Genomic DNA, 12,810 nt, shown 5'->3' on the forward strand with positions numbered 1-12,810 from the left:
CTATGATGACTCATTTGACACCAATGACCAGCCAGCCTGCACGCTATAGTCGCCTACAAAATCCAAAGCTTGATCCTTCACACTTTGATCCTAACAAGGCATACGTCAATATGGCTTTGAAACCCAGAGTTGAATGTAAAAAATAATGTATCTTCCTCGTCCTACAGGTCAACTTGGGCCTCCAAAGAATGTTAATATCAACTTTCTTTGCTTCCAAATTGAGTCACATATGTGAAAGCTAATTGGTGACATAGGAGGGATAGGCTTATGAATAAATGAAACCTACATAATACACCAAAGAAATTGACTGAAGGTTGGTCTAACAACACAAAATTATAACAGCACGAATCTGTATTTGAGACAAGGTTGGATACAACAGGATACAGCATACAAAGAAATATGAAACACTTCCCTTGTGGTTCTCCTTGAATGTCATCTATGTATATGGTAGTAAATATGGACATTCACTTCTCTGTCAACTTAGAAACGAGCAGCTTGGCTTCAAAATGCTGCTACTTTACTCTCATTGATATATTTTAAGCCATACAGACAGATGTACAACACATGCCCATAAGGAATGGCACTGGAGATCTAAAATGTTACATTCTTTGGTAGATTTCTGATCACATTATTTTTCAATCCAATCTTTGTGCGCATGGACTCTGCTTGGAACTGTGGAAGCCTTTTGGTCTCTTTGAGAGTGGTGGCCGGCTGGTGTGAATGCCGAGTTGCCAAGCCCATGCTCCGATACCTGCAAGGAATTCAGGTAAGTTACTTGTCCAGCTTATTATCATTTAAGGCAAGTTAGCAGTGTTTTAACAAGTAGGCTGACCATAGCCTTATCAAGCGAAATCCAGACTTATTAAGCATGTGAATGTGAGCCTATGAAAGCATTAACTTTTTGAGAACGAGAATCTCGGTTATAGCTAAATGCAAACCTAAAAAAAAGCATGTGCATCTGAGCCAATGAATACCTCATCAAGCCAAATCCAAAATTATAAACCATGTGAATATGAGCTTATGAAAACCTTTCCACAATGACCAACCTTGCAACCAATGAGTTGACAAGCACACCATCTCTGTTATCAGAAGGTCGAGGTCGTTGCTTGTAATATCTGGCAAATTCACGGGACCCAATGATCTTAATGCTATGCTTTGAGGATGTATCATGCCTGATGATCAATTCAGAACCTCCTGAGCTCAGAGAAATAGGAAGAGTCTCAGCTACCACCATCTGCAATCCTTCTTCAGTTGTGTAACTGTCTCCCGTTGAAAAACAAAACAAAACATATTAGATTTCCAAAACCTGCCCAAATTTTCAGTTACCACAATCTCATCAACACAAACTTGGACTAAGGAGAGTTCAATCAGTTCTAACTCGCACCAGAGTATCATGCCAACAAAACATAATTTACAACAGGCAAGCTCTCAAATCTTTTGGGTCAAATTTTTTCACATAAATGTGATAAATACACATCAATTTCCAACAGTAGATGATAGCACTATGGGTTTGCATCATCACATCAATTCTCCTATTGTGGAAATGTCCTCAATTTCACACCCCAATCCGAAGAGAAATGCTTTAACTTCTTCTGACAATGAGAAAAGCTGTGGAGAAAGCATACGTATAAAAATAAAGCAGCCCACCCACCTGCTACTAAAATCATAGAAGTCTCCCACCTCTTCCTCTACACCATCATCTCCATAGGGAAGTTTGCAGTGGCTTTTTGAGAGCATATGCTTCCTTACTGCCTCCAAACTTTGAAACTGCTTTCCTCTTTCATCACAATAGAGACACAATAAACCCTTGGTTACCTGCGAGACACTAAAACATCACTACAGACCTCTTTGTGCGTGTTCAACATAAAAATATTTCATAACATTGAAAGGAATTATAACAAAGACAAAAGGAGCAGATTTCCACAATTTCAATTGGCCTGAGCAAAACCCACTACCACACCTTTAAGCCAAGATAATTCAGCAGCCCTCGAGGATCTTTCAGGTACTCTGAGTCTGGAATAAAGAAACCATGTTGCTTATGCATATGCTCCACACAGCCCTCAACTGTCCCATCAGCTATCAAGTCACAAAAAAAGCAATTGGTGACATCCCATTGGCCCATATCCTCAACAGACATTGCATTGTCATCATCCTCTGAGTTATCAAGGCTTCCACTCACAGCCATATCCTCCTTTTCATTAACCTCCTCCCACTCATCACTGCTTTCTTCTTCTTCTTCTTCTTCTTCTTCTTCAAGCTTTACTGTCAACGCCTTCTTCTCATGATCGGAATGCAATGGCCTTTCAGAAGCCAGGCGTGTTACAGTAATCTCATCTGCAGACACACTCGGGTGACCGGATACCTTCTGAATGTGCTGCTTCGTGGTAAGATGTTGAGCATGTGCCTTACTGCTGCGATATTCTCGGTTGCAAAGAGAGCACTTGTAAACTAAAGATTGGCCACCTTCAAGTTTCTTCTTCTCTGCAGCCACTACCTCAACTCTAAGATTAAACAAGGTCTCTGTTATGCCCGGTACACCTGCAACCTAGTTCCAGAAAACATGCATGATAAGGAAGCTAAAAGCAGAAAAGTTGATGCTTCTTAAATGACTAGTACAAAAGAGGAGAAAAGCATCCATTACAACATACACAGTGAATAATTAAAAATTAAACCCATCACCATAGAAAGATAAGTCCAAATAACAGCCGCAAAGAGAAAATGGACACCGTACTGCATAAGCAACAATTGAACCCCACATAGCAGACAAGTTAATCCAACGAACCACCCATCACCATGCAGGTAGAAGGGAGAGTAAACAATAGAGGCCCCCTAGTAAAGACAATGTACAAAGAACACTCCAATTAAGTGAGTACCTCTGCTGATACCTAAGGCAATAGCCTTCAAACAAATACGGTACATAAAACATCCTTTCAAGCAACCATTCTGTGCTTGCTTGAAAAGGAAATAAGTACAGCAATCTGCTGGTTTAGTAATGCTGCTTTCATTTAAACGAGAATAACCCTGATGAGCATGATGTCACTTCCAACATTGTCCATTTATATTATTAATCAAAAGACTTGAAATTCAGGCATACATCTGAACTTGATTAACTGGGTCTTTACTTGGGACTGACGTAAAAGAGAAACATGTGTTTGCAGGTATCAAAAAAGCGAGACAATGATATCTCTCTTTACCCAAACATTGTATTTCTAGCATCTTAATTAATTGGTCTTTACTGGGAATAATCAGGAGTTTCATACCGTAGGGGGAAAACCTCTTGTAATACAGAGTTATAAAAAGGTTATGCCCATATAGCCATGGCTGAAATGAAAGATACAAAACTAATGGACTGTATTGCTGGAACCATAGTTGCTCTTGGAGTATGCACTCAGATATGATCTGCAAATTACAAAATGCATTTAGATAGAACCCACTCAGTTAATGTCCGGAGTAGCGGAAGTGAGAGAGGCAAAATTGAGCAATCACACTAATCATGAGAACATCACCAAACTTCCAAAGAGAAAAGGAGCTCAAGAAAGACTTGCAACAGCCATGCTGACTGGCCACAAACACAATTCAAAAACAAAATACAGGGAAGGATATTATTTCCACTTGATACTAAATGTTTTCAGCTTTGACACTTGATTTGTCAACAACATATGGAACATTTTCAATGTATATAAATGCCCACTGCTTAACACTTGCAATAGACATACATTCAAAGACTCTTCAGCTAAAAGATTCAGTGCCAAACGGAATCGTTTCTCTGCTTAATGAAAAGAATACTTTAACAGGTTACATAGCAGCTTCTGTAAACATTGAGATTATGCTGTATGTCCATAAAGTATGCATGAAACGATTTACTGTATGGAATAACCACGTATGCACTTCCTTCAGGGAGCATTATCGCACCTATAAATGTCTCCTCCCACTGGATCTCCTCTCAAACCAAGATGCCTATCCTCTTCCAAAGGCCACATACCAAGCCACCCAAGGACATCACCGTAGGACCAAGTGTGGGGCATGCCAAGGGATCCGTACCCAAAAGGGGACGACCATTTACTTGGGCAGTGAGGGCAAGAACACCGACAAACAAACATGTGACGTCTAAACAAGCAGACATTATCTGTCTAAAAATACCTTTCGCCTGAGGTTGTATTGATGCCAATCGGAGCGGTAATGCGACTTCTGAGAGGCTTCATCAGAAAACTCTGCGTTGCAAGTATTGCAAAACAAAGCGGGACGCATGGTGGTCATCGCCTTCCTCAATCCACTGGCTTCGGGCTCTTAACGTCGTGGTCTTCTGGCGCTCTAGGTCTCCAACGTCAGAAGACTGCTCTGCATTTTAGTGGTGCCACCTTTCCTTCAGGTTAAAATGACACAATTTGAGGCGGCTAAGAGGGCGCCCCCATATAGACCCCTCTCGTCTATAAAGACCACGGGCTCGAGTGAAGTTAATCCACCGTTGATCAGATCTGCATGGGGTAAAATGATTAGGGTCCTCAACGTCGCGCTTGAGCTCTCAAACTGCCCCTCGACACTCCTACGCCTTATCCAACCCACCTATCTCACGTTCGTGAAAAGCAGGCGACTTTGCACGTATAAAAACTTATCCTCTCTTGACGCGTGGATCCGGCAGTCCAAAATTGAGAGCCTATTATATTTCTTTTACCATAACAGGGAACCTTGGGGTTGGGACTCCATGCTTCAAGGACCAATGACCATACCATAGCAATTTTTATTTTTTAAAATTTTAACTTTGATCTTCAACTGGTGTGAGCTTGAAAGGCATGAGGCTAGTACAAAGTAGAGGTTGTGTGAAGCCCAACCAAAGGGAGAAAATCATTGAGAACACACATTGAATTGTAAAGAATCGCTTTCTTCAATAATACCCATGAATATTACTACATACTGGGTCGATTTGCATTTCATTAGTTTATTAATCGACAAGATTCCCTCTGCCTCGTCTTCGTGAAACAAAAACTTCAGTCGTTGCTGGTTCCCACGTTGCCTCCGCCCTCGCCCCTCCGGCTCTCGAACCAGTAATACCCCCTTCCCCTGGTACCCGGTGCTACGTCTCTATTGCAAACAAAAATGCCTGAATCCCACCCATGACAACCTCGCATCACAAATGTGCTGCTACCCACTTGGGCTAATGACATTCGGCCTGCGCATGATAAAAAAGAGAGAGAGAGAGAGAGAGAGAGAGAGAGACATCCATCAACGTCTGTACTTCGGAAAAGTAGTCTGATTCTTCGGAGAAGTAGTCTGATTTTGCTCCGCCTCCTTTCCTTGCCCACTCCTGACAGCGTTGCTCCTACCCTTGCTCGTCCCATGCCTGCACACCACCTTGAACACCACTGCGGACCAGTCACCATGAACACCATCTGGAGCAAAACTCCAATCGGGGGTTCTTCGGAGCTAGATGCGGTGCTGGAGACAAGCTTCGAAGAAGCCTGACAGCACGATCGTGCATGGCTTAAACTCGTCCAGGAAGTTGGCACGAGCATCGGGCATCATTCCAAGCTGTCGCAGGGGAAGGGTGCGAAGGAGGTGAAGCTCCACGAAGCTGGACATGGCCCATCGCTGTTATAGCATGCATTCAAATACGAGGAAATTGATTGAATCTGTGCCAGACAGCACCGAGAAAAAAAAAAATATCTCTCTCTCTCTCTCTCTCTCTCCTCTGCGGCATGCCTTTTTCTCTGTCCCCCACGTGTCACCTCCTCGCTTTTTCACTTCAAAGCGGTGAAGGGATCTCCCAAGATCCCCCTTAATTGAGCAGCTTTGCAAAATCGTTCGGACATACTGGTAATGTAAATTGGTTTTTAAGCTTCTAAATATCTATTAAGTCGTGCACAAATGTTTTGGTGTGCACTATATAGAAGTTTGAGTTGTAATGTGTGAATCCTCTGTTTTAGGATGATAAGAGAACAAATGATAAAATCACGAGGCTTGCCATTAGATTTATGCATGGTAGGTGGCCAAAATTTTTAAAAGGGGTTTATTAGATGGAATGTGCCGATAATTCCATGTTTGGATGGAAGAAAATGCAATTTCTCTCTCTCTCTCTCTCTCTCTCTCTCTCTCACACACACACACACACACATGTTTTTGAGAGTCTCTCTCGCTCTCTGTTCTCTTGCACGCGTTGTGTGTCACACCATTGCCTAGCACGAGCTGTACAATAGCTTGCCCAACTCGAGCCAGACCCCCTCTTCACACCCTTATCTCCCTTCGCTCTTTGTCCTTGCCTCTGTCGTGAGGAGCTTGGGCATGCCACTATAGCTGAGTGGAAACAACGTGAGAAGAAAGCATTGGTGCTGCAACAATTAATGCGTGCCTTATAGAGGTGGCACGCCCTTGTGGGAAGGATGTGAGGAGAAGGATGCCCTTGGGGGATGCAGGGGCACAAGCGGGGGAGGAGCATGCGTGTTACCCACTGGAGATATAGAATGAAAGGGGGGTCAGCCATTCTGCAAGAGATTGGTGTGTGTGTGTGTGTGTGTGTGATTTGCAGGTAGTGTGCGAAAGTTTCTGAATGTGTTTCTCAAGCGGGGATGGGCAAGGGGCCGAGGCGGGAACCTTTGGAGGGGCTGGGGCCATAGAATGGAGGGAGATGATTAAGGCTCGAGTGGTCACAACGGGCAGGAGAGGTCGTACTCTAGATAACGTGGCAGCCCAAGAATGGCCTGCGGTGGCATCGCTTGTGGCTTACAGCGGTAGATGGTGTAGGAAAAGGACACTCAGTGTCCTTTCCTCGGAAAGCTGGGGACCCCATGGCGGGCGGCGGGGAGACCACGAGCCATGGTGGCAGCCAGTTTTCGAGGGAAAGGATAGTGAGTATCCTTTCCCGGTCATCAAGGGTCGGGAGGAGGGGAGCCTGCAATGAACCCTCAGAGCAGGTAATGGCGCACTAGATTGACCAGGAGTGTGCAGACAAATTAAGATTCCATGTGAAAATCTGAAATTCTTGGCGTTGATGTGGCATCAACTCAACACATTCCACCTGCTGAGTTGGAGGTCCCTTATCGTCTGACGGTTGGGCAAATTTTGTATGTGGTCATGGCGTGCATCCAAGCCCTGCAGCACCGCATTCCGCAAAGGAATGTGTAGTAGATAGAGGGGGCAAATTGACTGCCCCCAGACTCCCGACCTTGACGGAGGGAGGTGGTCAAGACTTGAGAGGTCGCCACAGGTAGGAGAGGTCATAGGGCAGAGCATGCAGGGAAGATGGTAGTGTAGAGGAGGGAAGTTCTCAAGGGGTGCGTAGAGGAGACTGTGTAGGCAGGATAAGTCGTGGCAAGCTTGAGAGGGAGGGGCATGTGAACGGACCTTGCATGGCCTTTTGCTTCATAATTCAGTAGATTCGTTAGAATCTAGAAGAGAAACTAATAGGTGTTGGAAAGTAGACATTAAATAGAAGACGAGTTTTGCTAAGCAAGTATAAGTGCCTCAATAACAATTTCAATGGTCTAGAGTTGCACAAGGCCTCAAGTACATATCTATTAAGAGCAAAATAAAGTGGGGGAATGTTGACAACAAGCTATAATAATACACTACATATGTCATTATATGTACAAGTTTTAGAAAACGAGAGAGACTTTTTCAAATACAGCTTTTGAAAGAATTATGTGAATTGATATCATCGTGCTGACTCGTAGATTGGAAAGATGTAATTAACAGAGCGACAAAGACTTCTCACCCTAAATATGTGATCTTCCATGTTAAGCTTGAGAACCCTCACCTATACTATTGGTATTGTAGTGTCCCTTCCGGTGCATTGTTATGAGAGGTCGATAGCCCTAGCCTCATCCCTATGGAGACTATGATTGACATACCAACTTAGATCTATCTCAAGTCCCTTGTTAAGTAGCTAATCCGTTGTAAGCTACAACAACATGTCACCCTACAAAAACATGAAGATTGGACACAAAATAGATCTTCTCTTACGTAAGATACATGTTTTCACGAATCCAATGCTTAAAATCAACATGTAATAAAGAATAGAAACCTCTGGACAAAAATTAAAATGTATTCCTAATGGCTTCAAAACAAGGTGAGAGTTCACAATGGCTTTCCAAAAAGGAAATCAAGATATGAGGAAAATAAAAATAAAATATGTATGTATATATATATATATATATATATAGAGAGAGAGAGAGAGAGAGAGAGAGAGAGAAAGAGTCATGATCGCTTGTTCTTGTGAAAAAAGCTCTTTACTCTTCAAAAGCTTTAAAAATAAAAAGGTACACAAAATAAAAGCAATGTAGTCCCATCCTAAGAAAAAAGAACAAGTATAAATTGTGTGTTCATGTTTAAAATAATATAAGATGAGCAAGGACAAAAAAAAAAAAACAAAGCAAAGTCTTAAAAAGCCATGTAAAGCTATGAAATGAAAGGGATCCATTTGACAAACTCCATCAACATTTAAGATGAGTCTCTATCGTTGGCACTGAAAACATTGGAAAGATGTCTAACTCGACTCAACACTAAGGCTTCTTTTAAAAAGCCAAAAAAATAAAAGGTAATCGTAATTCAAAGATTCCCTCACAACAACAAAAATGATATGCTAATCTAAAGCACGTAGCAACGGACAATGACAAAACACGTAGATTTGTAGCAGTATTAGATAAGAAGGACGGTTACAAAATTGTGTGTGTGTGAGAGAGAGAGAGAGAGAGCAAGGATACTTTAAAGAGAAGAAAATGCTAAAGAAAAAATAAAAGAGAAGAATAACACCTCTTTATATCTTTATAGACACAAAAGGTCTTTTGACTTTCGACCTTCCTATGTCTTTTGACTTTTCACCTTCATGTGTCTTTTCATTTCCTAAACTCACCCTTCACTTATCTACTAAATATGTTTTGAAAGAATTTTTATTTTTCTAAGATTGGGAAGACCTAATGAAAACCTCTGAAAAAAAATATGCTTAAAATACCATGTTAATATTTAAGATACACACACACACACACAAGAGAAGAGCCTTTGTATAGCCATCAACAAATGCTTGGCTTTAACATTTCTTCAAGTCCCCCACCACAAAGAAAATAGAACTACAACTTTCTTTGGTGCCTTGACACATGGTATGTGCCATGTGCTAAAAATGATTCAAATGTAAAATTTTCTGAGTCAAAGCCTTTGTATAGCCATCAACAAATGCTTGGCTTTAACATTCTTCAAGTTCCCCACCACAAAGAAACTAGAACTGCATCTTTCTTTGGTGCCTTGACACATGGTATGTGCCATGTGCTAAAAATGATTCAAATGTAAAATTGTTTGAGTCGATTGTACAAGAATCAAGTATGTGTCCTCCAATGTAAGACTCAAATAAAAGAAAAAAGGCAAGCTAATCAAAGACAGAGAACATTACAACTCACCCATCTCTATACGAATCTCCTATGTGGCCATTGTATACACATTGCAAGTGTGCACATAGGGTAAGTGTGTTTTGTTTCCTATGGCATCGGTATCCAGAGTGGCGGTTCATATAGCTGGTATTAATTGAGGACAAAGTGGTGTTGAATAAATGAGGAGAGAGAAGAGAGGAAATGGGCATGGGGTAGTGAAAGGAAGCTAGGATAAAAATCTCAAACACGAGAGAGAGAGAGAGAGAGAGAGAGAGAGAGAGAGAGAGAGATGCATCATTCCATAATAAATGGCCACTAACTTAAGAGACTAATCACATTTTTCCAAGGCAAAAAATAAAATTCTTATTTTCAGTTAGCATCAAAAAGGGTACTCAACACGATATCCCATATCCTTTGGGTAGGCCAAAAATGCTTCTAATTGAGCTATGAACGCTGAAGCTATGGCAATGTTGCAAGGTTGCCAAAAGGATTCTATAGTATTCAAGAAGCCACTACGATTTTTTATTTTATTTTTTATTTAGGCAAAGCTCACAATATGTAAGAGGTTATAACAATAAGAAGAAACCATTACCATGCTCAAATCGATTTGCGGATCCAAAGGACTTTGAAGATAAGCTATTCTCATAAGCCACCAGGAAATTTTATAAGGATTTTTACATGTACATATGGGATCAAAACGGCCTACAAATAAGATTCCGATTTCCTTCCAATTAAGCATTTTTTCATGGTAGATGTAGAAAATCTAACAAGAGAAAAGATTGCCACCACACATTTTTTTTTTAAATAGCAAAACTCACAATGGTGAGTGTAATATATTAGAATAACCACAAAGATTTACAAATGGAAGCCATGCTCATACTGAGCCATGGTGTCTCCCAAAACCACAAAACCATTCGTGATACATCGGCTGAGAGGGGAGCCACCCCACCACAAACATAGAGCACCAGAACAAAGCCTGGTTGCTAGTTCCACTCTTCAAAGTTCTTCCATTTTCCAATGGTGACAATGGCCTCCCTACTTTCTTAATACATAAATAATAAAGAGAGATCAAAAAAATTTGGTAGACAAGAGACAATTGCAAAACTAAAATAGGGAGATTGAGGTGAAAGAGGGAGACAAGTGACATTGTATTAAGGGTGGTCCAAATGGCCAACCCCTCCATATGCATTTTTTTTGTATTCAATCTTGCTCAAACTTGCAGGCTCTTACGAAAATATGTTGAATCTCTTGGAACCTATCCGTGAAAGAAACCTTGTGTCTCTTCGTGAGTGGCTCCTTTGAGACACTCATAAAAAAGAAGGGATGGATTTTCATTATTCTTTTTTTTCCATACTCACAATTGTGAGTTGAGAGAACTTATATTAACTCGAATAGAATACAATTGCCCTCAAGCACTACATGTGCCTTGAGGGGGCTAGGGTTCCAACAGAGACTTGTACACAGAGAAAGAGGATACCAAACCAGGGATGATACTCCTACCCTCTTGAGTGTTCTAAGCTGCTCAATGCATGAATTCATTCTTCATCCTTATCAGTTGTCCCTCTTCTTGCTCCTACAACATGTATGAGCTCAGTGCTCAGATACACAATATCCTCAAAATGAGCTGCATCCATTTTATCCTCAAAAACTCGAAGGTTCCTAGACTTCCATACCTGGTTCATGTAGTAGAATCTGGTAATTTGTGTGCACACCAAAACGGCTTGGCTTTAATAACCACACCCCCCCATGATCAAGTCATCCGTAAAGAAGATGATCCTCCAAGTCCTTCATACCCATTTGCAAAACCTAGCAGCCAGTCCCCGCAAAGTAGGTCACTTGTCGAATAAATGAAGGGGGTCTTCAGAGGCTACCCTACAGCTAGAGCAAGTGTCAGAGCCCCTCCCTCTAGCAAGCACCTTAATCCCACTAGGGAAGGATCCCCATAGCACCTTCCAAATGAATACCTTTATCTATTTGGGCCCTTTAAACTCCCAAATGGTATTAACACTCTTTTGCCAGCATTCTTCTGACCAGTTTTTCTTCCAAATTCTGTTTAGTGGGGCAATCAATTTGCTTGTACACCAGCACATTATAGGGACTCCGGGTCTTGGGAAGCGAGAACACTTTGTCTTTCGGCCAATGTCAAGCTCTCCAATCTATTTCAGCACTTCCAAGAGTCCACCATGTATTTCCTATAGCATGTACTAGAGCTGTTGTAAACTTTAAGGATTCAATAATCCATATCAAAGGTAATCAACTCATAGGTTTAGGTTAATTAATCTTGCCCACCTAACCCTAGATAAGTATCAAGCCAAAAAAAAGTAGCTCAAGAAGTTTAATCAGTTAGGAAAATCATGCCTTTTAAACTAAAAAAACAGTGTATGATTCTACACCACAGACTGTGCAGGCAACAAATTAGCCCGAGCTTGTAACTGATCAACAATTCGACCAAAAACCATATCACTGAGAAGGAGCTTTACATTTTCTCAATCAATCTCATTTAAAAGCCAAGAAGTGTTTTTGAAAAAAAAAGGGTAAAGCTCCAAGCTTTATTACTAAATAGCTATAGATCAAAGCAAAAAAAAAAAAAAACCCTAATCTTAAAGAACCTTTATAACCCCTTTAAAAAAACCTAGTATGCCGACATTATACAATTGAAGTAATCAAGGGATTTGTGGTGCATATGGAACCATATTTATAACCAAACCATGCAGTAAACCTTAAGTGTTTAGCACAAGATAGAAAACCAGAGTAGTTTGGTCCGTTCAGTAGGGAGACATCATAACAACAAAAGTTTAAGCCAAGGAATTCAAAGTATGCATCAAAAGAATGTTATGCACTACTATTAATAAGCCATGCATTGTTTACCACCAACTTGAGAGGCACCGCCATGTTCGACCAGTTCCATATTGTGCAGTGTTTAAGCAATCCACACCCACAATAAGCCTGGCAGCGAAAAGCCCTCACATTATCTTTCCAGAACACACACACACAATCAAGGCTAAGTGAGGGGCAATGAGCAAACCTCACCTTTAAGTAGAGGCCACGCCTCCAACCTTGGATAGAGACCCCCGTATGTAGAGCTGCTAGAATCTGCATCATATCCAAGTGCAGGCAGTGCTACAGCATGTGTAATCCCACATTATCAGTGCGGGGGATGAGAGGGAAAGAGAGTGGGAAAATGAGCAAGTGGAGAGCAAAAAAATTGCCTTGCTGAGTTGTAGGCAGTGAGGACGAGTGAGCCAATGAGTTTCAAGACTTAGCTTCAGGAGGAGTAATGCCTTTAAGAACACGTACCACATACTGCCAGGGTAATAAAACCCATCAATGTTGATTCCAGGGTATTGTTCCCATTACAACTCTAGAGGGTGGTCAAAACTTAAGGGTTTGTTCCTACCCACATGCCGGGGTGTTATAAGTTGGTTTCCACCAAAAGAAGTGCCAAAAAGATTGTACCGGG

At 41.4% G+C, this 12,810-nt stretch overlaps 1 protein-coding gene across 1 annotated transcript; it reads right to left on the bottom strand.

Annotated features, from left to right (window-relative positions):
- Positions 1–333: 333 nt before the first annotated feature.
- Positions 334–4,505, bottom strand: LOC147437625 (cytoplasmic 60S subunit biogenesis factor REI1 homolog 2-like). The gene is made up of 5 exons (XM_086487132.1): positions 4,141–4,505; positions 1,961–2,545; positions 1,652–1,815; positions 1,047–1,259; positions 334–751 (listed from the first exon to the last, which is right to left on the bottom strand). Exons 1-5 carry the CDS (start codon positions 4,255–4,257, stop codon positions 592–594), a joined length of 1,239 nt encoding a protein of 412 aa, XP_086343258.1. The 5' UTR covers positions 4,258–4,505; the 3' UTR covers positions 334–591.
- Between the last annotated feature and the right edge of the window lie 8,305 nt (positions 4,506–12,810).

This window comes from Adiantum capillus-veneris, chromosome 17 (genome assembly GCF_014529385.1).
Source record: "Adiantum capillus-veneris isolate H3 chromosome 17, ASM1452938v2, whole genome shotgun sequence".
NCBI lineage: Eukaryota > Viridiplantae > Streptophyta > Polypodiopsida > Polypodiales > Pteridaceae > Adiantum > Adiantum capillus-veneris.